The sequence below is a fragment of the Agelaius phoeniceus genome, chromosome 13 (genome assembly GCF_051311805.1).
Source record: "Agelaius phoeniceus isolate bAgePho1 chromosome 13, bAgePho1.hap1, whole genome shotgun sequence".
NCBI classification, from domain to species: Eukaryota; Metazoa; Chordata; class Aves; order Passeriformes; family Icteridae; genus Agelaius; species Agelaius phoeniceus.
The window spans coordinates 81,010-105,514 of record NC_135277.1 but is presented as its reverse complement, the minus strand read 5'-3'; the positions used below and the strand labels follow the sequence as shown (position 1 = coordinate 105,514).

Here is a 24,505-nt window from a genome sequence, read left to right as displayed (position 1 = left end):
TATGTGGTAGCATACGGCACATTCTTGCTGTTGAATCAGTTTTGGCAGTTCCTGAAAATGAGGCACATTTTCATGTGAAGTCTAGTGCTTATATGCAGATAATGCTAATCTGTCCCTTCACTGTCCTTTTCCCATTTCATATCAATTAATGTAGTCTATCAAAAAAGAATCAAGTATGTCGATAGAAGATGAAGGCTTTTCACTTGAATCAAGATTTCACTGCTCAACAGGGCAGATACTTCTGATCTGATGCAAAGTCATTCTAAAATTTAGTTTAATCTCAATTCTCCAGTGTCTGATTATAAATATGTTCAACAAAGTGCAAACTCAGACTTAGCCAGGAAGAGAGCTAAATCTAAGCTGTCTGGATTTCCAAAAAGTAATGAGGAGTCTGAAATCTCTGTTGTTCAGCATTTCTATTTCCTGTCAGTGTTAGAAACTCTGGCTGTCCTCAGACATGTTTTGTTGGATTGGTTAGGCCTTTGGAGCTCAGTGTTACATGACTTACATGACTGTAACTCAAAGTGTCAGTTTGAGTTACATGACTTTACAATGCAGAGTGGCCCAACTTGCTGTGAGGAAGAATATGCAATGAACTTTTTAAGGAACTACCCTCAAGCATTTTTGGGAATGTTTTTTAAGCATGCAGATGCCCTGAAACAAATAACAACTTCTAAAAAACATGTGTGTCCCCCCCACCACCCCATCCCCAAGGTTATGCTTGGAACAATAGTCCAGGGAAGCGTAGGCAGTGACAGAGTTATGCATACCTAAAATTTCATATGGATTCTTTCTTCTTCAGATCAAAAGTAGACCAGATACATGAAATTGTGACTGGGAATCCTACTGTTATTAAAATGGTGGTAAGTTTCAATCGTGGTGCCCGTGGTCAGAATGCCCTGAGGCAGATCCTTGCACCAGTTGTGAAGGAAATCATCGATGACAAGTCACTTAATATCAAAACTGATCCTGTGGATATTTACAAGTCTTGGGTTAACCAGATGGAATCTCAAACTGGAGAGGCCAGGTATGGGACCTGTTAATACTGTATTTTTCTAAACGTTGCTTGGCATTGCTCAGTCATTCAAAACTTGCATCCTTGGCTCCACTGCATGCATCTGTCCAACTGTCTTGTCAAGACAGCTTTCATCTGAGAGTTCTAAAGTTCTTACTCTGGCTGTGGTGCTGAGAGTATTGAACAGGAATGTCATAAAATTATGGAAAAAGAAATGCTCTTTGGTATTTTCCTATGTTAACTTGATAGTTAACTATGAGATGCCCTCTAACCTAAAATGATGTATTGTAAGAAAATGTACTTGGGAATTGTTTCCATGTCAGTCCCTGTTCATGTCATGCTTGGCCTGTGCAAACACGTACTTCTTCTCAAGCACACAAAGTCGCTCTTGCTGGCAGGAAGCATCACATTGCATTTAATTCTCCTTGGTCCTAACATCTTTCTAATTAATATCAGCCATTGATGATAACTGTATTCAGCTATGTGATTTTGTGTCATTCTGGTTTCTTTTTCTTCAGTGGTTGTGATTTGCTAGAACTTGAGGATTTTGTTGTGTTATTGGGGTTTTTTAATGTATTAAAAAAAAAAGCAAAAGCCCTACAGATGAATGACTTCCTCCATATCTAAAGCAGTCGTATACCTTGGCACACTTTATGAAAAATTCTGGGTATGGTAAAAATGGAAGTGATGATGTGTATTCAGATTCTTCTCTATACATGAGATTTAGGATACACCTTTATGAATTACCAGCTTCATTTGTCTGTGTTCACTGGAATACTATGCAACAGTCTCAGCTGATTGAAAAAAGGATAACTATTCCTTCAGCAGCATGTTATATTGATTTTATGGATGCTGCTCTGCTTGTGTCCAAGTTTTCATCATCTTAATACTCAAATGTGTAGCTTTCATTTTCACCAATTCGCAGTCTGAAGTACCACTATGTATAATGGATGGTGCTTTTTTTGCCCGGTGTGCATGCTGTAAAAAAGATTCAATTTTGAGTTAGCCAGGTCTTTCTCTCAGTGGACAGTGCAAGGGAAAGTAAAGGAAGTAAAAGCAAAAGAATTTCAGTTCTGACGGTGCCAAACAGGTTAATTAAAAGCAGTGAATAGTTTTTTGCAGCGAAGTGAATATAAGTTTCTGGTTTTGGCAGTGAATATGTTTCTGTGTCAGGCTATACATTCTTGAAGTGTACTAGCCTGAGTAATACTCTCCTTTATATGTCTGACTTTTTCAAATAGCAAACTGCCATATGATGTTACTCCTGAGCAAGCCCTAAGTCATGAAGAGGTGAGGACGCGCCTGGATGCCTCAATCAGAAACATGAGGACAGTGACAGACAAGTTCCTATCTGCCATTATTAGTTCAGTGGACAAAATCCCGTGAGTCTGATGCACCACTGTTATCCCTGAGAAGTTGCTGGTGTCTTCATGCTTGCAGCAGTCTTATTTGACCTTTTCTTTCTCTCAGGTATGGAATGCGTTTCATTGCCAAGGTCCTAAAAGACTCCCTGCATGAGAAGTTTCCTGATGCTGGTGAGGATGAGCTTCTGAAGGTGAGGATCTATACACCTTTGTGAGTAATTGTCAGCCAAATTGGCTGTGGCGAGCTCATCTCATTCTTCTCTCTTGTTAGGTGTATGTGTGGAGACGAGCACATGTAAACCTATTCATTTACCTCTACAGATAGAAAATATTTCACATCAGGCTATTGACGTCAGCTTCATACACATCGCTTGAGATGTAATACATTGTTTAGAAGGAAGTATCCTGATGCTTCTGTTTTGTTTTTAGTATCTTGGGCATTTGGACCTTTAGGTTTCTTGACCTGGGGTTTACTGTTGCTCCTAGAAAATAAACCTTGGGTTAACTACTGTGGTCACTGGCTGCTGCTCCTTCCTTAAAGAGACAAGTTAAAAAGTCCGTGTGCCAAATTCCTAATGCCCCATATGGAACACACTGGGATATTTTGACGGCAATATGTAGAATCGCTTCCCATGATGCCTGGTCAGTTTTGTATTTTGCATTTCAGTTGGATTGGAGAACTAAAAGGATCCTAATATTAGTTGGTCTTAGATGACTACAGCATCAGGGTTTTTGTTGAAATTTCTTTGGTTTTGTGGCTTCTGGGAAATTCTGAATTTATGACCATGAATGCTCTACTTTTTAGTACAATATAGTTTGGTTATTAGAATACTTGACAATGTCTCTTTAAGCTTCTCTGCCTCTGCTTCATTACAAAATAATTACCAATCTGAATGCTGTTTTCTTCTCTCTTCTAGTTCTGTGCTTTCCCATTCTGAGACATCGGTTCTTTCTATGCAGGTGAATTAATTTCTTCCATCTGTAAATTTAGGTGGAAAACTGCAGGTTTTGTTAATCCTCATGGAAATAATGTCCACATGAAAGTCAAAACTGCAGTTGCGTGCAATACCTACCTGTAGATTTTTTATTTAGCAACTGAAGATACTCATATAACATACTGTTCTTTTTGCCCCACAAGTTCAAATGTCATTAATTAAATTTCTTTCATGGATGTTTTTTTCTTTTTACTGGCAGTAAACAGACTGTTAATAGTCAGCAGACTGTTAACATCCCACAGCATAATTTGTGAGAGTACAGCAGAGGCTTGCATAAAACACTTGTCCAAACATGGCCTGACTGAAACCAGTTATTAATTTCTGGGACTTACCAATGGCTAGGTTTTTTCTCTGTGTTTTCACCTGTTTGTTCAGACCCCAATCTCTTCCATGCATTTTAGTCACATGAAAAGCAGGTGAAGCCAAGGTTCAGTGACCTGGCCTTCTGCAAATGAGCATGTGGTGAGAGAGCTTTTGCTTTAAATCAGCATGGTGAGTTAATACCTTTCCTTGCTAGAATTACTTTTGGCAAAATATCCAGCACGGGGTAGAAGAATATTGTGAGCATATGGATAATGTGATAATCTCTATTTGTAGTTCTTTGAAATATACTGCTGCTCACATTTGACTAGTAAATTGGATTTTCAAAGCATCCAATGCCATTTGTTTTCTGTACTTCTGATTTTCTTACTTCTGGATTAAATGGTTTCTCACTAACTAGGGGTCTGTGCCTGAATATCTTGCTGGGTTATAGAAGAAGGCTTTTATTCTGAAAGAGAGAAGGGCTTTGGACAAGAAATGGAAAAACATTTCCTCAATTTACCTTCTTGGTGTGCCATTCTTCCTCCCTATTTTTTCTTTATCAGAGATGGCAGCCAGTGCTTTATGCTTCTTTACAAATTGGCTCTTGTTCCACACTGAAACTTCATTATCAGATTCCTCTGTATCGTGGTCATTCTGCCCTCTGTTAGGCTAATTCAGTTGCATTTAATTCTCCTGACAGACTCTCTCATGCTCATATCAGTAGTTCATTGGTAACTTATAGTATCTCTTATCTGTACATTTTTGTAAGTTGGAGTTCTAAATCTTTACGCATAGGAATATCTGCTGCTGTATTGTCCTGTGACTGATGGTGCTCAGGCTTTCCTCTGTGTTGAGCTCCCTATTGCATCTTTATGATATTGGTTTTTTTTTAACGCTGTAGATCTTTTGGGATGGTGTGTGCTTCTGTACAGCAGAACCTTTGTGTTGGAAAGAGGCTTACAAGAAAATAATTTATCTAAACACAGAGTAGTTTCAATAAAATTTGGTTGGGTCCTGAACTTTTGTTTATTGATACATTTCTTCTTTCTTTCCCAGATTGTTGGCAACTTACTCTATTATCGCTATATGAATCCAGCCATTGTTGCACCAGATGCATTTGACATCATCGACCTTTCAGCTGGAGGTCAGCTGACGACAGATCAACGCAGAAACCTTGGTTCCATTGCAAAGATGTTACAGCATGCTGCATCCAATAAGATGTTCATGGGAGACAATGCTCATCTAAGCATCATTAATGAATATCTGTTGCAGTCATACCAGAAATTCAGGTAGAAGACCGTAGCTAATTAATTGGGAAGTTTGTCGAAGGGTAACATTGCAAGTAAAAAGGGAAAACAGTAAATTTAGAATATGGAAAATTCTGTCTCTGTCAAATATGCAGTCTATTTAAAATAAAAGAGATTTCAGTCCAGACTGCCACGAGCATCAGTGACATGGGCAGATAAAATATGTACCTGGGATTTATGAACAATGGATTGTATGTTCATGAGATTGCAAAGTCAAGAGTTTCAAGTGTCCAAAATAAAGGTTGCTTTTGCACATACTTATTACAGTACTTTGGACGGGACATACATTCTTCTGTCCTATGTGAACCCTGGTTGCATATGAAAATCTAGTGGTGATCAGGAATAAAGCAGGTTGGCATTTAGCTATTCATGTAGTTGAAGTAGGCTTTTGTTCAAGAATTGTGGTAGCTCCTGTCTTTTGGAAAAAGGGTAACCAGAGGTAGTTGGGGGCAAAGGATGATAATGCAGTCGAGGCAGGAGAATGAGGTCACTGAAGGCAGTTCTGTCAATTTTGAAAATGAGCAAATGTCAACATGGCCAGTATCAATGAATGAATTTACTAGGTTGCTTCTGATGTGTTAAACTAAAGCTGCACATTGTAGTATGCCATAGTGTACCATAGTTTAAAGGGGAGAGTCTATGCTTGAAATTGTCATAGGGAAATTGTCATACATTAAATTGTAATACTCTTGACATATCTCAGAGTCATACTGAGTGTTCTCTCCTTCTTTGTTCTGAAGACGTTTTTTTCAGGCTGCCTGTGAGGTTCCTGAATTGCAGGATAAATTTAATATTGATGAATATTCAGACTTGGTGACTCTCACTAAACCAGTAATTTATATTTCTATTGGTGAAATCATCAATACACACACTGTAAGTATGCGTTAGTCACAGTTGCTCCTTATAAGCAGTGTTTGTGAAGAAAATGCTGTTTCTGTCTGAAACACAAAAGTACCAAATACAAGGCCGACAGTTGTCATGATTGTAGTTTGTGAGAGCTTGTTGGTTTATCGAATATAGTAGTTTAGGTATGGCTTCACTAAGTTTCTTTGGAAAGCATTTGAATATTGTCACATTATTATCACGATATTGTCAATATTGTGATATTGACACAGCTCTGAATATTGACATCACTGCTTTGGAGTTCAGTGATTTTTTTCTAAAAGATACCAGCCTAATGTAATGAAATTCTACTGTCTAGAAAAGGATATATTGTTAAAACATGATTGTTTTTTTCTATTCATCTAGTTGCTCTTAGACCATCAAGATGCAATTGCTCCTGAGCATAATGATCCAATTCACGAGCTGCTGGATGATCTTGGAGAGGTTCCTACAATTGAGTCCTTAATAGGTGGTCTAGTTTATTCTGCTAAAATAATATGTGATATTACCTGAAATGACTTAAAGTGCAGTAACGAAACAGTAAGAAATTGTCACTGGTCCTTCAGGAGGACATGCTCTAAAAAGCAGCCACAGAATTGTTGCATAATTTACTGCCCTGAAAAAAACAGGGGTTCTTTCTCTTCTCCCCACCCACCTCACTGCATCCCACTCTAGAAGTTTCTTGAAGACAGATGGATTTTGACATATTTTCTTTGTTCCATTACACTGGAGCCATTTCTCTGTTCTTGTGTCCCTGTTCCAGCTTGTTTGCAAGGATCCATCCTTACTGGAGACCTGTAGGTATTCCTTTCAGAGTGCAGTAATAAATGTATTAAATAGCATGTGTTCCTTTAAGAGTCTTTGGCATGTGGACAGGTGATCTTCCCCAACAGACAGGTAACATATTTCCCCTCCTTTAGAGTTATTTTCCATAAGGAAAATAGAATTTTATTCTCTTCTGGTTGGGGAAGGAAGGAACTAACACTACTAATCTGTGAAACTGTTCTGGAAACCTGAGACACAGTTTACTGCTTCAGGATGTAACACATACTGTGGAAGGATGCACAAGTTTTTCTCCTTCATTGGTTTCTATGTTGCAGTTATTTGAAGTTTCTAGTCTAGCAGAGGGGAGGGAGGCAAACCAGGCACAGTTTTTGGAGAGGATGCTCTGAAAGCAAACACTAACCTTGAAGTTGCTTGATCAGAAAGGTTAGAATCTTCTGAAGGAGTGATTGCAAGCACATTTTCTTCCAAGCGCTGGCAAAGAACTGCAAGAGGCATTATCTGAACAAGAGAGACCATGGGTTTAGCTAGAACTTGCCCTCCTTCCCCATTTCGTTTCTCCTGTGTGCATTGTTTCACTGTGGCTAATATGTCAGATCTTTCTGCAACCCTTTATAAAATGGGGGGAAAGGTACCAACTATTGTTCTGGTGAAAGTTCATATGCAGTTAGAGCAAGAAAATTTCTTTTTGATGGGATAGCTTACTTTGTTCAAGAGATGATGATAGGCTCAGTTGCTAACAAGCTCTTTGCTCTTAGCTTGAAACATGCATTTTGATGAGGACATGGACATATGCGCATCATCACATTTTTGTTTTCTACTTTTGGCAGTTCAGCCACTCTTCTCAGTGAGATACTGAGCTAGAGTGTGGAATGCTTGTAAATCTTTAAGGCATTCAAAGTGGTGACTTTGTGGTGCTTTTCTGGCTGGTGCATTCTCTCAGATTTGTTATGAAAAAGTCTGATATTCAAGATATAGTCTGATATATTCAAGATGATGTCTTTAAAAGTTGGTTTGGGTTTTGAAGTGTCCTTTGGACAGTATAGGAAACAGTCTAGTTTCTCTGTGTCTGTTATGTAGGGAAAAATTACGAAGTCCTAACAGTCAAGAAGGTAAAGAATGTGATTTAATCTATAAACTCTCTCTGCTTGGCAGGAGAAGGCTCTGGCAATGTTAATGACCCCAACAGGGAAATGCTAGCAAAGACTGAGGTTTCTCTCACACTCACTAATAAATTTGACGTTCCTGGTGATGAGAATGCAGAGATGGATGCAAGGACAATTCTTTTGAAGTAAGTAGGAGGTAACTGCCTGGTATATTACTCAAAAGAAGGAGCAACTGGAATTTTACCAGTTAATCAGCATGTGAAAATGAGAGAATTGAGGCATAATTTAAGGAAATGTGGGGGGACTGTTACTCCAAATACACTGAGATTGTAGTCATGTCCTTTTCCATGCTGTGGCATGACTTTTAATTGATGAAGACTAATAGCCTTTTTGAGCAGCATAGGTCTTATAGCCTAAAGGAAAGAGAGCAATGGACTGTCATTTTATCTCACCGATTAAATTCTTTCCGCAATAATAATTTTATTATTGCCAGAATCTTTATTCTGGAAAACCTTTAACTAACAGTGACTCTTGGCTGGTTTTAAGCAAATCCCTATTGCTGAGATGTACAAAGCAGTGACCTGACATTCAAATGCATGCCTACCTCCTCTTATGCATTCCTGCTCAGATGGCAGTTTGAAAAATCTTTGCTCAGCATGTACTTGGTATAGGCAGACAAATGATCTCCCACGAGAAGATTTTGTCTCCAAAATTAACTTTAACTGGACTTCTTAAAAGATACATCAGTATTTTCCTACCCACCAGACAAAGGTGACACTGGTTTCAAACATAAAGATTTACCAGCTGCACTGGTAGTCGCTTAAGTTGTGGATGATGAGGAAGGTGCGTATGCAATGCAGTTTGTGTGATTCCAAAAATAATTCCAGCTGGACTGCAGAGATGCTATTTGGTTTTATTGTGTGGCTTAAGGACAGAAGTGCTTCAGAGTGGAAACCGACTGTGATTAAATCTCAGCTCAAATCAAGGAAATGACCCTGTCTATTGCCAGGCTGGACTTGAGATCTACCTGTCTCCCATCCCCATAAGAAAATAATTCTTCTGAGTTTTTTGATACCTGTTAAAGATCACTGAAGCATGCTTATGGGTGGATAATATTTTAGAGCTTTTCTGGTTGCACAAATGGGCTGTGGCTGCTACCTGCGTTATTGTTCACTTTAAATGCAGTTTCTGTGGTCCACCTGGCAGTACTGGGGCTACCTTCTAATATATGGGGTAGCCTCCTTGCTGTTTGAAGAAGTTTTGGGGAGCAAATTGTGCGTATTACAGAGAGGAACCTTTTGAGGAACTAGTTTCCAATAACGCACTGTCCAAAAAGTAAAGTGCTTGTCAGGGGTCTGGTCTAGTTTAGCTTATGCCTACCTGAGTGCTTATCCAGTAATAGTCCGACTTTAAATAAATCAGTAGCATTGGTATTGTTGCAGAACAGAAAAGTATTAAAGGTCTTTCTGTTTAAAATTTTTTTCTCCTATTATCCTTGATCTCTTTGCAGCACAAAACGTTTAATTGTTGATGTAATCCGCTTCCAGCCAGGGGAGACGCTGACTGAAATTTTGGAAACTTCAGCTACCTCAGAGCAAGTATGATGTTGTTTGTCTGTGCTGGTTTTAGACTTGGAAATCATCATCTATCTAGATATATGTGGGATTCTCTGTTTAGGTATTGCAGTGACGCTGTCTCCACTGATGATGGAGCAGGGTGTTATGATAATCAGGAGGGTGTACAGTGGAAATAAATTGTACGTGTGAATCTTACTCCTGCAGCAGTTGCTAGAAACTGTTTATGTAGAAGACCACTCTAGATGATAAGTAGGCTTCTCCTGGTCCCCATGTGTAGAATGTGTTCATCAAAATGTCATCATCGAATCATTCGAATCGGTACGGGAATCACCAAGCAAAACTCTTAATCCTGTGTTATGCCAGAGATCAGACAATCTGTTTCTGCTTCTTTTTGTCTTCTTGTAATTGATTTGCTTATGAACTTGCAGGTTTTTGTTTTCTTCTAGGAAGCAGAGCATCATAGAGCTATGCAGAAACGGGCCATTCGTGATGCTAAAACTCCTGATAAGATGAAAAAATCTGTCTCTGTAAAGGAAGATGGCAACTTGAATCTCCAAGAAAAAAAAGAAAAAATCAAGGCAGGCCTGAAGAAGTTGACAGAACTGGGGCCAGTGAATGCCAAAAATAAATACCAGGAACTAATCAATGATATTGCGAAGGTATACCATTTGATGGTTTCCTAATAATGATAGTTTTCCCAGTTTCCAGCTTTGTGAAACTGGCATGAGTTTTCAGAAAGAGAGTAAAGTTTTAGTAGCTAATTTATAGAGAAAAATCATGCCTTTTGTTGCAGCATTTCCACCTCTTGGCGTGTGGAAAGTCCTTTACTTTTATACAGTGTTTCTGTTCTCTCAAACAACTGCGTTGCCTGGTTCTCAGGTACTTTAAGAAAAAACTTAATAGCTTGGAAGGGAGGTCCTGACGTGTGATGTGTGTTTTTTTGCTCCATTTCACTAATTCAAGTAGTGCCTCTACAAGCTTAGTCACACAAAGAAGTTTTGCTCATAACTCTAAGACATCCTAATTGTTATTTTGATTTAAATGTGCCTGTTAAAGAATCCCTAAATGATGAGGGGAGTTGCTATGAAAAACTTACAAAAGAGATCCAGTACTGTTGGATATTGCTACAGTGACAATATATTTTACATCACATTGTTTACTGAAAAACTATTTGGGAAATGTTACGTAAGTAAACCAACTAAATAATCACTTTTAGGGATTTGATAAGAATTAATTGTACTATAGATAATACGTGTCACAAATTAAAGTATCAGTCAATGAATGTAGTGTTTTCTTGTTGAGATATTAAGGCAAGTGATGCTTAAAGGCTGACTAACAAAGAAAAATAATGAAGTCTGTGTGCTGCTCGATTTGTAAGATACTTTCCAGTGCTGGCAGAATTGCTGCTTTTATATCATGGGCTTTCAGTGCCCACTCTAGTATCACAACTAGAACAGAACTGAAGTTTGAGAAAGCCACAGAAGGTGCAACTTGTAGAGTTGGTTAGTTCCGCAAATAGTCATAACAGAGAAAAAGCTGTGACACTTAAACTGGGGCAAGTGCAAATGAGTGCTCAAGCCTTGCATTGAAGCAAAATCAAATTGTGTGTTTCAAGTACTCAGTGGCTCTGGGACTGAGCACCTGGAGAGCTCAAATCACTGTTAAGTCTCTGCCTGTCTTTCTTTGTGCTGTAGGATATCAGAAATCAGCGTAGATACCGTCAGAGAAGAAAGGCAGAGCTAGTGAAGCTGCAGCAGACATACAGTGCCTTGAACTCCAAAGCTACTTTTTATGGAGAACAAGTAGATTATTACAAAAGTTACATAAAGACCTGCTTGGATAACTTGGCCAGCAAGGGCAAGTAAGTATCTTGGAACCGTAGAACCATAAAATGGTTTGGTTTTGAGGGGACCTTTAAAGACAATCTGATTCCCACCGCCCTGCCGTGGACAGGTACACCTTGCACTAGATCGGGTTGCTCCAAGCCCCATCCAGCCTGGGCTGGAACAGTTCTGGGATGGGTTAGCCACAGCTTCCCAGGGCAACTTGTCCCAGGGCCTTACCACCCTCACAGGAAGCTGTTGACTGCAATTCTTTGAGTGTGACCATCCGGTTGATCCTTATCCATCAAATGGTCCATCTATCAAATCCCTTTTTCTTCAGTTTAGACACAAGGATGTTGTGTGGAACATTGTTGAATGCTTTTCCACAAATACAGGTAGATGATTGTCAGTCAGAAATGGAGAAGAAGTTAGAAACCTCATCCAGAAATGGTGTATTAACCCCGTTGTAGCAGATCACCAAATTGGCCGGGCACCTGAGTGAAGGTATATTGGCTGTCACCAATTACCTCCTTGTTTCTCATGTATCTTAGCACAGTTTCCAGGAGGACCTTGCCAGTCACAGAAGTGAGACAGATTGTGTCTTCCTTATTTTCCTTCTCCAGTTGATAGGAGCTTGACTGGAATGCCACGTTTCCTCATACATGATGGATAGTGGCTTAGCCACTTCTTCCACTGGTTCCCTGAGGACCCATCTCATCAGACACATCTCATCAGGGTCCATGGACTTCCACACCTTCAGATTCCTTAGATGGTCTTGAACCTCATGACCTGCAGCAGGTGGTTCCACGGCCCTAGAGGTGCTTCTTACAAGAAAGCATGTGTTGCTAAGAAGAACCATAATACTATCTGCTCAAAGCTCCTTGTCCAAGCTCTTTCCCACAGCAATAGTCTTAGCAAAAGGGTCTCAGCAGCAGTAAGAAAATACAGGGTGAGGTCCTTGCCATGAATGGTGTCAAAAAGACAATCTTGAAAGACATTTTGGTCCCTTTGGGAGAAGAGAGTGCAGAGAGTCCAGTGGTACGAAGGTTGTTGTCCACATAGGCACTTGCTGCTCAGTCAGTCTGTCCTGTTATCCTTATTAGAATGAAATAACATAGTTACCTACAAGGAAACCCTTGATCACAAATTGTCCCCATTTCTATGCCAAATGAAGTCAGCTGTTATAGTGCTAGACAAATCAGATTTTCTGGCGGGGGGGAGAATAGTTGTCTCCTCCAGTCAGATGTGAGAATGTGAACCCTTTTTGTTTGCAGAATGAAAATACAAGCAAGTTTCTGAGTAGTCTCAGCTTTTCTCCATATCAGTTGTCATTACACCCCATTTTGCTTAATGAGAGATGGTATTGCTTTTTATGAAGTACCATATCCTTATGTTTTGGGTGGGATTTTTTTGGTTTTGTTTTTTTGGTTGGTTTTTGTTTACTTTGATATTATTATTATTATTATTATTATTATTATTATTATTATTATTATTATGCTTAAATGTTATTGGTAAATAGTAGAAAATTAAGGATCTGATCTGGGCTACAAGTGCTTTGTAGGTAAATTGACTAGTAGAAGTACATAGTTATCTATCATTAGTCACAGTTCTTTAGCTGTACTGATTCTATCCCCTCTTTCAAATAGGATTGAAAATTTGCTGCAGTGTCTTTACTTGTGACCTTCTAATTTGTTTGGTTTGTCTTTTTTCCCCAGAGTCTCCAAGAAACCTCGAGAGATGAAAGGCAAAAACAGTAAAAAGATTTCTCTGAAATACACAGCTGCTCGACTTCATGAGAAGGGAGTGCTTTTAGAGATTGAGGACCTGCAAGGTAACCAGTGAGTATCTATTATTTAAAACTCTTTGAGGCTAAATAACCTTTTTGGAGGAAAAGGAAAATAGGTATGCTGAATTCCTGTCTTTTTCTTAGAACTAGTCTAGGTGCTGATAGTTGAGGACCAGAAATTTTGAGATCTATTTGAGACTGTGTGACATTGTCTTGCAATTTTGTTATTTGAATTTTAGTGTTATTGGTAGACTTAGTTATTAAAGCTGGAAAAGTTGCTTTGATGACCTAGGCTGGCATCCCTAGGGCCAAGACACCTTGCATAGTGATCACTCTTCAGTTCTCTTTTTCTGGTTGGAGCAAAGCAATTCTTTGATTGAGAAGTGTAATGTGATTTAAACATGACATCGTCTTTCCCCCAACCGCTTCTCTGTCACCTCCACAGTTATGGAAGGGTACCTCCTTGGGTGAAATGTTATTATCGCTAACAGCTTCCATTGTTGAAAAGTCAGCTTTATGCTAGCTTGAGTTTTTCCAGCTGTAGTTTGCTAGCCTTGAGAAGCTGGCATGTCTTGTGTGGAGTATAGAGGAGCTGGCTGTTACTAGAATTTTTTCAACACTGAGTCATACTTTGTACTCGGTGCACTAAATGAGGCATAAATATGCGGCACTAAAGTAGACTGCTTAGATTGTGCAAGCTAAATTAAATGACCCTCTTTCCTGCTATGCTTGTGTGAAGATAGGATTTACCGGACATAGAATCTGTTAGGCTTCTGTTCATTGTTATATTGAGTCTCTTTGGCTTGTATGGGCTGCTTTCAAATAGGGATACCAGAATAAAGAATTAAGAAGAGAATTTTTAAAAATTTATCTTCAGGTTTCATCTCATATATTCCTTCCCTGCGATTTTTCATTTCTCAATTTCATAGGTTTAAAAACGTGATTTTTGAAATCAGTCCAACGGAAGAAGTAGGAGATTTTGAGGTTAAAGCAAAATTCATGGGTGTACAGATGGAAACGTTTATGTTACATTATCAGGTAAGAACTGTCCTATTTAATAGCGTCGTGTAAGTTCCCATGCCAGTCTCTTCATCAAAATAGCAATGACACATTTTTTGCCTAAATGGTCTGAATAATGCTCTCAAAAATAACCCATTTGTTGCAGGTGAAGCAGATGCAACACATACAGGGGATCCAAACTGCTTTTTGTTTATTTGCTAATGAAAGTCTGATGTTGGTCTGTGTTCTTAATTATGTGTACACATACGCACACAAAACAAAAACTTGCGTTTTCAACAATTTCCTGCTACAGAGGAGAGCTTTGGAGTCTGTGGCAGCAGTCACCTAGGCTTGTGTGTGATGGTTTCAGCCAGTCATTGTGTACTGGTATTCTTTCTGCTACCCCACACTTACCCATTTGTTTCCAGATCTTAAGTGTCCTCCTTAGGTGTCAGCCTTTACTTAGGCCACCAGAACAGGCATGCTGACTTGACGGTTCCCTGTTCTTTTTCTCATGCCAGTATTTTCACACCTAGTGTCTCTGTCCCTTTCTTTCCCCACCCCCTGTCCATCTTGGTCTTCTTTAGGTTTGTTAGTTGTGGAAGCCTCAGGCCTTTCAAAACAGATTGTGTGCAGTAGCACCGTGCATTGCAGTTAGTCCGTGCCAGCTTGGCTGCTGGGATGGACAGCTGCCTCACACTTTTCTTTTGCTTTGAGGGCTCCCCTGGTATGTTCCGGTCCTAATCTGTTAGAGCTGGTCATTAACTTGTTGGTTCGTGGGGCTACCCAAGGTCACTCACTTCTCAGGCACATGGTTTGCTATACCACTATGCCTTTGTAGCACTGCCTTGCAGATAAAGCAGATGTCAGAGGACAGCACAAGGGATACAACATCACACACGTCCACCCATATGCCCACACCTACCCACCGTGTTACCTGCAGGAGTAGGATTACGGAAAGAATTTAATCGATGAGATAAAATCAGTGCAGGTGCATTGCTGACAAAGCAAAGTATAACTAGAAATACTGCCTACGTAAACATCTGAGAAATTGAATCGACATCATACGCATACTGACTGAGACACCATTTCTTTTTGCGCCGTAGATTGAAATGCTGTAAGCCACTTCCCTGAGATCTGTGGCCACTAAAGCTTTCAGAAAGGGACACTGTGGAATGTTGTAATGTTTCATGGGTACATGATAGAATTAGGCACACAGGAAACCTAAATGTTCTAAATGTCACAGCAACTTTATGGCTACTGTGCAAATCACAAGGCTAGAGATGGCTAGATCTGAAATTTGGGTTACTTATAATGGTCTTCTATTTCTGTTCTCTTTTGTAATTTTTTTTAAACCCACTGCTTAAAGTAATTAAGACCGTTAATGCCTTAGAATGACTATTTTTTACACAGTATAAGTGGCTCTTTAATAAGTCTCTTGCTTTTCTATCTTATGCCGCGTACGTTTTTGTTGATATTCCTTAAGATCTACTGTACTACAGGGTCTTTTATATTCTCTGTCAGCTCTTGAGGATTCTTCACTCATTAAGATGCTCTCTTTGGCAGGATCTCTTGCAGCTGCAGTATGAAGGTGTTGCTGTCATGAAGTTGTTCAACAGAGCAAAAGTGAACGTCAATCTTCTGATCTTTCTTCTGAATAAGAAATTTTATGGGAAGTAACCGACCTCTGCCAGCAAGTCTGTGAAAGGGGAGATGGATAGAAACCTGCACATACAACTTTTAATAATGTGGTGATGTATCAGTATATTCCCACTAATTGTGTACTAATTGTATCAAATGTATCATGAAGGAGGACTAAGAACCTCTTGGGAGTTGACAACCCTGATTGAGTCTACAGGGGGGTTGGTTTCTTGTTTATTTATAATCTTCCAATTTTGAAGATCCCCTTTAAAGAGGTTATTTTAGAATGTACTTTACATGGGTTTGGCAATTCAACTAATATTAGAGTATACTTAGGCCATCTGAATGCTTAATTTGCCTAACCGTGTGCTTTATGAGGCTTGAGTTCTTGTTGCCTATGCAAAGAGAAAGCTGGCACTATATGGAGGTCTATTAGCCTCTTCCTGAGAGCCAAAAAAGGGTTGCAGGTGGTATTTGGACTCCAGTTATTCTCAAGCAAAGATGACCAATAGAAAACGTGGTTAAGGTCCAGGTTATCTGTTTGTTTGCAAGCTTGCATTGGTAGAGGTGGCAGTGGCCAGTTGCCAAGATTAGAACTACTGCGGTCAGGTAATCAGTAAGCATCATAAAAAGTTACTGAGCTATTTGTGATGATGTACTACAGCCACATATAGCAGCTTAAGTGTCTCATTTTTCTCCATTTGCTTCTGTTTATCACAGTGTAGTAATTTACAGGTGCCCCCTTCAATGGAGGGACCATTGAATGTATTTACTGGGGCTTATAGATAAAAAGATTTTTGTGGAAGGGGAGAGTAGCTGAAACAATTTCTTGTGACATGTTAACTTTTACTGTTGCTTGCAAAGCATTTGAAATGTAAAATTTACTTTTTTTTCCCCAGTTTAGAGCAATGTTCTATATATCTGTGTCTGATGCAATAAATGTTAGTTTTCTTCCTTGGACAAGTCTGTAGGTAGAGCCTATCTCAAATAGATTAGCTTTTAAAAAGTTAATTTTTTCTAGCTACACTCAAATTCCATTATCTTTTATTATTTCATGGGGGCTTTGCGCTTTTTCACAGTGGTGGTGGTGCTGGCTGTTCTGTTATATCCAATAAAAATGAAGAGACTCTTACAAAATATAATTGACCTTTAAATTCATTTGCTTCAGCTGTTCCCCGTTTTTTCCTTCAGTTTTTTTAATGGACATATGTCCTGCAAATTTCAAGTTGGCCTGCTTCTTCAGGTTACTGTACAGAGTTTAAATGAACTTTTTGATCTACTCCGAGGCAAGTTCTTTCAGCTTATGTCTTTTTTTCTCATGAAAGACACTCCTACTATTTGGAATGTCTTTGCCACTGAGTATAACTTTTCTGTAGTTCTCTTGGAAAGAAATAAGTAAACTTGCTGGTGTTTAGACTGTATTTAAACATACTCTAGTACTGGCGTATGTGTGGTCCAACCCGATAACAAAAACTGCTTACCGAGCCCAAGAAAGATGGAGAACATCAACCATTTAGCTTTCCCCTCTTGTTGTAGCAGGGAGTTTATGGCCCTGCCGAGAGACAGATGATAATTAATGAGTTCCAGGCCGAGCTGTGACAGTAACCAGTTCTGTTCATGATTTATTGACACTCATCAGCCACACTCTCTAATAAGTCTTGGGGTTTGTTCCTGTTTTTTTTCAGCCTTATATCCAACTTTCCACCCCTTCTCTCTGTCCGGTGTGTCTTTAGTGTTCCTTTCTTGTCCTGTGTGCTCCCCCTCCCATTCCCTTTCACTACTTCAATCTCTCTTGTTCTTGTTTTTCTTTCAAGAAACAAATACTCAATATTTGTTTAGTAAATATTTCTCAATCCCTCTCCTCTACTTTTTGTCTCTCTCCCTCCCTGCCCGCCTCTTTATTTCTCCTCCTTTCTTCCTCTCCTTTTTCCTTTGTCCTGGATGTGACTGTATTTCTTTGTCCCTCTCACTGTCCTTTTGGCCTGTACCTGTCTGCAGCTGCGGCCTAGCCCTTCTCCCTCATTGTACCCTTCTCTTGGTAAGCCTCTGTCTTGCTGGCCATGCCTCTCTTTCTCCATTCCTCTGCTGTGCCTTGCCTGCCTTCCCCCCCCCCCCCCCCCCCACCTGCACATGCCATGGTCACTTCCTCTTTCAGTCCTTCTTTCCCTCTTTGTCTCTGTAACCCTGTCCTTGCTGTGTGTGTAGCACTCTGTCTTTTTCTCTGTCCTCCTCCATGCCTCACTTGTGTTCCTTTCTATTCTCTGTGGCTCTGTGGTGCTCCTTGTGCCATTGTCCCTCACAGAATCCTTGTGTTCCGTTTGCTGTCCCTGTTCCTTTTTAATCCGTCTCTGCCATGCTATCCATCCCAGGGGTTTTTTGTTTGGCTTTTTTCTGTTAGGGATTTTTGGTTTTTGGTTTTTTTTTTTTTTTTTTGTTTTGTTTTGTTTTGTTTGTTTTGTTTTTTGTTTTGTTGTTGTTTTGGTTTTTTTTGGGGGGGGGTTGGTCAATTTCATCCTGCACCCCGTTCTTCCTTTTCTTCCTGTGTCCTCTCTGCTATCACTCCCTGTTTCTGCTGCTCGCCTGTGACAGCGAGGCTGGGGAGGAACTTCAACCCTTCTGGGGGCTGCCCTCCTTTCTTGGTGGAGCAGTCCCTTTCCAGGGGGATGTACACGTGGAAAGGGCTGGACTAAAGTGCCATGCTGCTGTTCAGGTCAGTTTGACTCATTCTGTGCTTTCTTTGGGGGTGAGGAAAAGGGGGTGAAGATTCAGGACACTGATGTCATTTGGGGCACTCCAAGATCTCTGGGAGAAGGAACCATACTGTGGTGGAGGAGCAGGTGGGTGGTGAATGAGGGGAGGTCATGCTGGGTGCTGTCCCCCAGAGGGACCCAAAGCTGCCAGAAATTTCACAGGGAGGGGTGGGTGTAGAATACTAAAACATGTCAAGTTTTTCATTTTTGTAGGTATTGGCAAAGAAAAGGAATTTATCTCTAAATTCATTTGGAAAGAAACCCTCTCTCTATCTACTCATTTGTATACAGGAATGTAGGAAACTCTTGACTAGAGATGGGTAATAGTTTTGAAAATAAAGACATAACGTTTTTATCTAGGAATGAACCAATCAAGTGCCCTGAAACCATCAGAACAGCTGCAGGGGCTGAAGGGAATAGAAAGGGTTCTCTGGCAACTTTTGCCTCAGTTCTCTGCCTGCCTCCAATGTACGTCGCAGCCCCGGCCGGATCTCGGCGGCACTGCTGCCGCCTTGTGGACAGAGAGCGGTACTGCCGGCCCCCGACCCAGCGCGTTTTCCTTCCAGTTGTAAAACTGCAAACATCTCAGTATTCCTCTGACACCAGCGGTTCTAGGAAGTAGAGGTGTAGGTGGCCTTGGCCTCCCTTAGGCCCTCATGTCAACTTACTCTGAAACATTAGGGTGGAAGTTATTCTATCTCATGAACAGAGGTACCTTTTCCTTACAGGTGCTTGTGCTGTAGTTTGGATTCTGCTTCCTAACATTTCTATGGTGACAGGGTTTACCATAGAGACAATCTGCCAGGAAGTAGCACTTTGGGGGCCATGGCAGTCCTGGGTGTGTATTCTGAACTCCTTCAGAATGTTAGGTTTGAAGTATTTCTTATCTCAGGAAAACAGCAGTCTTTTGCATCTGCATATCAGCTGTTGAAATTTTGGGTTCAGTTTCTTGAATCACAAATGTCATAGGATTCCTCCCAGATGGCAGCTGCCAGGAACTATGGCTCTTCTTGGTCTTGGGTTTCAGGGGCTGTTTCCAAAGTGACCTACAGACATTGGAATGAAATCTTTATTTACTGTGTAAAAGAATCACTCTCCAAAGCATCAGCCAGGGTCCAAATATGCCATTCTGCCTTTTAAAAGTACCAACATCACAGGATTTTTCTCAGATTAAAGCTTCCATGGAGTCAGATCTCTCAAGCCTGGCCCTTGAGAACTGTGGGCCTCCTGTGAACTGGTCTTGCCAGAAGGGCTTACTGAGTTTTCCATTGTGTGAAAAGAGATCCCATTAGGAGCCTGAAGCCTCATGTTTCCTGTAGGATTTCCACTCCTAGAATTGCACACTTTGAAGGATTTCTTATAGCAGAAGTTTTCTGGGAACTAGGACTCTGGCTGGGTTTGGGTCTTGGGACTCTCAAGTGAAGTGACCTAGAGACAATAGGGCATGCAGATTTCCTTGCTGTTGAAAAGAGCTATTGTTTGCACCCAGGAGCCACGGTCTGAATGGGGGTGTCACCTCTTAAATTTGCAAATGTCACAGGATTTCTTCTCGATGAATGGTGCTAAGAACATAAGGTCTGGCTGGCTTTGGACTTAGAGGTGCCTCCTCTAAATTGGTCTTCAGACGCTAGGTTGGAACGTGTTCCTACATATGCCTAATAGCCCTTGCTATGCAGTTAATAAGCTTCAAAGTACTATGGAGTTGCTGCCCCTGCAAAGATTTTGGCAGAGCCTGGTTGTGGTGCCCCATTCCACTCCACCCCCCTTAGCAGGTGCTTATGGTTGTATGGGGAATCATCGTGGAGCATGCCAACCCAGTTCCATCCTGGGAACAGCACCTGTATTTTACCCTAAAATTTCTGTCCCATTACAGCTTCTGTTAGGATACAAATGTAACTTCTCAGTTTCCTCTGATTTTACCCCCAGTCATCTTTCCATACAAACATTGCTCCACTCTCCAGAGGATTATTGTGAGCAGATGTGAGCTCTGCTGTCCCTTTGGACTGAGAAAGACAGAGGTTTTTTCCCAAGTTCCTTTTGAACCTGTCCTGCACCTGTTACAAGTCCTCAGTCTCCTGCAATTTTGTGGGTCAGTCACATGTAAAACAGCACAACTGGCTGGCATGCTTTGCTCATGAGGGGAGACAAGAGAAGAATCCCTCTGTTCACACCAGACTTGCAGCTGCCAAACCTCACCAAAGCACCTGAGGAGCCCCCAGGGATTGATGGTACAGAAGGGAGGTGATGGAGGACAGCACAGCAGGCAGCCTGTCCCCTATCTGGGTGTGAAGAAGGCAGGGCTGGGAACTGTCAGCAACATCCCACCAGGTCTGGCTCATGGTGCCACCCTGAGGGCTTCCCCTGCCTTTGGGCAGTCCCAGCTGCTGCAGCTCACTTGACAGAGACTTGCGGTCTATACTGTGCTTGGCTGCACTGGAGAGGATGAAGCTTAGGACAGCAATGGTTGTCTTCACATCCCCTGACTGCAGAGCTCTGTCACCTTGGGAAGGCATCTGCAGATTCATTGCTGCCCATCTCTGGAGCATGGCTCTATTTGGGGATTGTGGTAAGGACAGCAGTGCTCACCTAACTTTGCACCTGAGGTCAGCTTCAGGATCTTGTCATACTGTGGGAGAGCAGAGCTTCACAGTAAACACCAGCTAACATACTTGCTACCAGTGTTAACACTAACAATTCTTACCCAAATATTAATATTAATAACACTTACTATGCATATTATTAATGCTAGTAGAGGCTGGTAGCGTTCTTAACGCTGAGGCTTGCATGAAGAACACAAAATTAATTAATGATGCTGATTCTGCTATTGTGGTGTTGAACTACTTGGCCTCCACTGCGGTAGCCCCACACTTACCTCGATGGCCTCCCCCAGCACATCCCGAAGCACTGGGATGCAGATCAGCTTAAGCTTCATTGATGTGATAAATAGAGTTCACTCTGTAAAATTTTTAAAAGTTTAATAAAGGATAAAAGGACAAAATAATCCAGCACTGGGATGCTTTTAGCACACAGCCGAAGAGCAGAGAGGTAGCTTAAAATCATGTTCACTATATAATACATTGCTGAGGTTACATGCATATTCATTAGCTTACACATTATTCAAACATTCCTTTGAGGAGTTTTTGATGTTCCAGGAACTCTCTTGTTTGGTTTTAACCGCTGACTTGTCTGCAGAACATTCTGTAAATTAGGTCTACATATTTTATTTCTTCCTGTAGTTTTATCCTGTTGCTTCACACTCCCTGATAATGCTGATAAGAGTCGATAAATCCTTCCTGGATGCTTAAGCTCTTTTTGTCACTGTTATCTTATCACTTAGTAGGGGCAGTCTCGAGTTATAAGAAACAGAATAATTGCTTTGCACCATTTTCTGCGTTAGTTACATAGCAGTGTTTTAGTTTCTATTTTAACATTTTGCTAAAGCCTACGATAGATTTATCACACTACTATTCATATGAAATATACAGTGCATACATAAACTGGCATATTACACCATACAAAGCAGTTAAAAGTAAGTATAAGTTGTACCATATCAGAATACTTGTGATGCAAAAAGCTAATCTATGAATGTGAAAGCCAATATTGTTTTATCATCTATAACATCCGACAACTGTGGGGGAAAACGAGGGTGAGCAGCGGGCCCGCAGCAGGCAGAGGGCGGGCAGGGGGACGCGGGGCACCTAACTTTGGCCAGGGTGCTGATCTCGGCCAGTCGGGGCAGGCCAAGTCTCCGCAGAAGCGGAAGGAGTGCGGGAGAAGAGGCGCCCAGAGCCCGCAGCGGGCTCTGCACGCCCTCCCCGCTCCCGAGCCCCCGCCTCACCTTGTCGCCGCCGCTGCCTGGTGCGCGCTGCTGTCGCAGAGTCCGCCTTTACGACCCGGAACCACTCCCGGGCTACACCCCTCCCCGCCCCGAGGGGCTCTGCGGGGGTCTTTTCGCCGGGACCTGGGCGAGAGAGGGCCGGAGGAGGGGACAGGGGGGGATCTCGCGAGCGGGACCCCCGGGCGCCCGCGGGTCCTTCGAGCAGCCCGGTCTCCACCCCACGCTCCCACGGGCCGCAGCCTGACGGCTCCCAAACCTGCCAATCACGGCCCGCCTTTCTCCGTCCGCCCTGTCCAATCACAGCCGCCCTTTCAATCCGGGCGCAGTGCCGCCAATCTCAGCCCGCTCAGTCGCGGCCCGGCCCCTCAGCCTGGTCCCACTCCCCCGTACGCCTGAGGAGCCGCTCCCGCCACCGCCGCTTTGGGAGCCGGCGGAGCTGTTCCCGCTGCCGCTGCCTCGCCAGGCGCTGTTGGGGCCGGGAAGGGCGGCCGGGAGCTTCCAGTTCAGGTCCTGGTCGGGATCAGGTTCTGGTCCAGGGAAACGGGCAGACGGCGGGGAGCGGGCGGACGCGGCCCCTGCAATGGCGGCGGTAGGAGCAGCGCTTGAGGGGACTGCGGGAGGTCGCGGAGCCGAGCGCGGCGGGAATGGGCGGGCTGGGATTGGTGGAGCCGGCAGGCGCTGCCTCGGCTTGTGATTGGCTGGCTGGTCCGGCCCTGGGGCATAAATAGCGTGCGTTGAGGGGGCGCAGGCGTCAGTTCGGCGGCGGAGCTGGAGCGACAGGAGCTGCGGCTGCGCGATCGGAGGAGCGGCGCTGCGCCAGGACGGGACCCCAGTGGCTGCTGATCCGGGGAGCGCTGGTGAGCACGGACGCGACGCCTGCGGCAGCATCTGGGAGCCGGTCGTGTCCAGTTCTTTCTGCCGCGCCCTGCGCGGCTCGGGTAGCTGGCGGCTGGTGTGCGGCCTGGAGTGGCGCGGGGGGGAACCGGCTGCTGTCACTGGGGGCCGGGAAGAAGCCGTTTCGCGGTTTCTGGATTTAAAGTATTGTTCAGAATACGAGGAATAAAGCTTGCTGTTTTTGCATTTTTATTATTTTATTTTGTTTCTACTTACAATTTTTTTCTTTATTGTGTTATTATTGCTCGTTTTATTACATCTTTTTGGTTTGATTTGTTTTCTTTACTAGATATCTGATGTTAATTCAGTAAGGGTTGTGGGACTGGGGCTGAAACACTATTTGTGAGATCAGTGGGGATATAAAACCCCAGGGTGTGGAATAATGATTTTGACATGAGTCAGGCCCAAAACAATGTGGAGCAGTGGAAATGCCGGGGCTAGATAAATGCCATGGGAGAAGGGCACGGAGCTGCAGCACAGGGCCTGCAGGATATGCCTGGGGGTTCCCAGCCCCTGCCCCGTGGTACCAAGCAGAGAGGCTGAGGGTGTGGGGGCTCAGAGGGGTTCCAGGGCCCAAGAACCAGCCCAAGGGTGCCTTTTGGTATGGGGGAGCAGGAGCCCGGTGGCTATTCCCAGCCCCTGGAGCTGCCTGGGAGGAAGTGAGAGGGCCTTTGTGCAGGTGCTGGGCTGAGAGCCAGAGTGAGGGAGAAGGTAGATGTTGAGCTTCAGGCCTCAAGTGTCCCCAAAGTTGGGATCCCACGGGGGGGGGGGTGGGTGGGTGGGACAACTTCTAGAGACATTGAAATGATGGCAGTAACTGATTTGTGACCTTATCAACAGCCCCAAGCTGCAGTGAGAAGCAGGAGCAGCTTTTAGCTACAGCCAGTAGGAAGCTGAGGAGCTGGAGCTGAGGCAGCAGAACTGGAGGAGACAGAAATATGGTAGGGTTTGGGGTAAAACCCCTGTGGGGCTGGGAATAAGGAATGTGGAGCTGGGAGGTGAACTGCATAGTTGGAGTTGAAATTGCTGTAAGGGCTGTGATCTAAGCTCAAACCACACAGAGCTAGAGCTAAAGCAAAGATCCTGCCCTGAGAAGCAGAAGTAGCGTTATGTGGCACTGCTGTGAAGATGTTGAGCAGGAAGTGGAACAGAAGAGCTGGCAGTGTAATAAAGCTTGTGGGACTGGAGCTGAAATCACTGGGGCCAGGGTGGGGACTGCAGTGCTGCAGAATGGGACACAAAATGAAAAAGCTGGATATAGAATAATAACTGCCAAAATGGGGTGGCAATGGTGATACTGAACATGGAGGTGAAACCCCAAAACTGCAGCCAAAGCCAAAACCCTGTTTCAACCTGAGAGCAGCTTTGCCTGGCAGAGCTGGAAAAGAGCACAGCTGGAGGTGGAAGAAGAGAGCTGGCAGTGAAATAAAGGTTGTGTGTCA

The 24,505-nt window shown here is 42.6% G+C and overlaps 1 protein-coding gene and 2 long non-coding RNA genes across 6 annotated transcripts in view; 2 read left to right on the top strand and 1 right to left on the bottom strand.

Annotated features, from left to right (window-relative positions):
* The window catches only part of IQGAP1 (IQ motif containing GTPase activating protein 1), a 54,253-nt gene extending 37,514 nt beyond the window's left edge, over positions 1–16,739 (top strand). Inside the window, exons 26-38 of one of the 2 annotated variants that reach the window (XR_013184095.1) lie at positions 803–1,027; positions 2,257–2,397; positions 2,486–2,570; positions 4,734–4,966; positions 5,725–5,857; positions 6,233–6,335; positions 7,805–7,940; positions 9,266–9,353; positions 9,779–9,991; positions 11,027–11,193; positions 12,871–12,986; positions 13,871–13,979; positions 15,507–16,739. Coding sequence is in view for 1 of the 2 variants with exons in the window: in XM_054642082.2 (XP_054498057.1) it covers positions 803–1,027; positions 2,257–2,397; positions 2,486–2,570; positions 4,734–4,966; positions 5,725–5,857; positions 6,233–6,335; positions 7,805–7,940; positions 9,266–9,353; positions 9,779–9,991; positions 11,027–11,193; positions 12,871–12,993; positions 13,871–13,979; positions 15,507–15,620 (1,870 nt within the window). In the remaining variant the exon portion in view is untranslated. Of the gene's footprint in view, positions 1–802; positions 1,028–2,256; positions 2,398–2,485; positions 2,571–4,733; positions 4,967–5,724; positions 5,858–6,232; positions 6,336–7,804; positions 7,941–9,265; positions 9,354–9,778; positions 9,992–11,026; positions 11,194–12,870; positions 12,994–13,870; positions 13,980–15,506 lie in introns of both variants that reach the window. The other variant, XM_054642082.2, reaches the window with a different exon arrangement.
* LOC143695144 (uncharacterized) lies at positions 11,114–22,307 on the bottom strand. 3 transcript variants are annotated; one of them, XR_013184098.1, is made up of 4 exons: positions 22,170–22,307; positions 21,204–21,286; positions 17,063–17,133; positions 11,114–12,250 (listed from the first exon to the last, which is right to left on the bottom strand). It is a non-coding gene; the product is annotated as an uncharacterized LOC143695144 (long non-coding RNA). The 3 variants fall into 3 exon arrangements; XR_013184096.1 differs by having other exon boundaries at positions 21,204–22,199; XR_013184097.1 differs by lacking the exons at positions 11,114–12,250; positions 17,063–17,133 and adding an exon at positions 19,247–19,377.
* A 315-nt stretch (positions 22,308–22,622) lies between these two features.
* LOC143695145 (uncharacterized) lies at positions 22,623–23,263 on the top strand. Its single transcript, XR_013184099.1, has 2 exons — positions 22,623–22,758; positions 22,918–23,263. It is a non-coding gene; the product is annotated as an uncharacterized LOC143695145 (long non-coding RNA).
* The last annotated feature ends 1,242 nt before the right edge of the window (positions 23,264–24,505 follow it).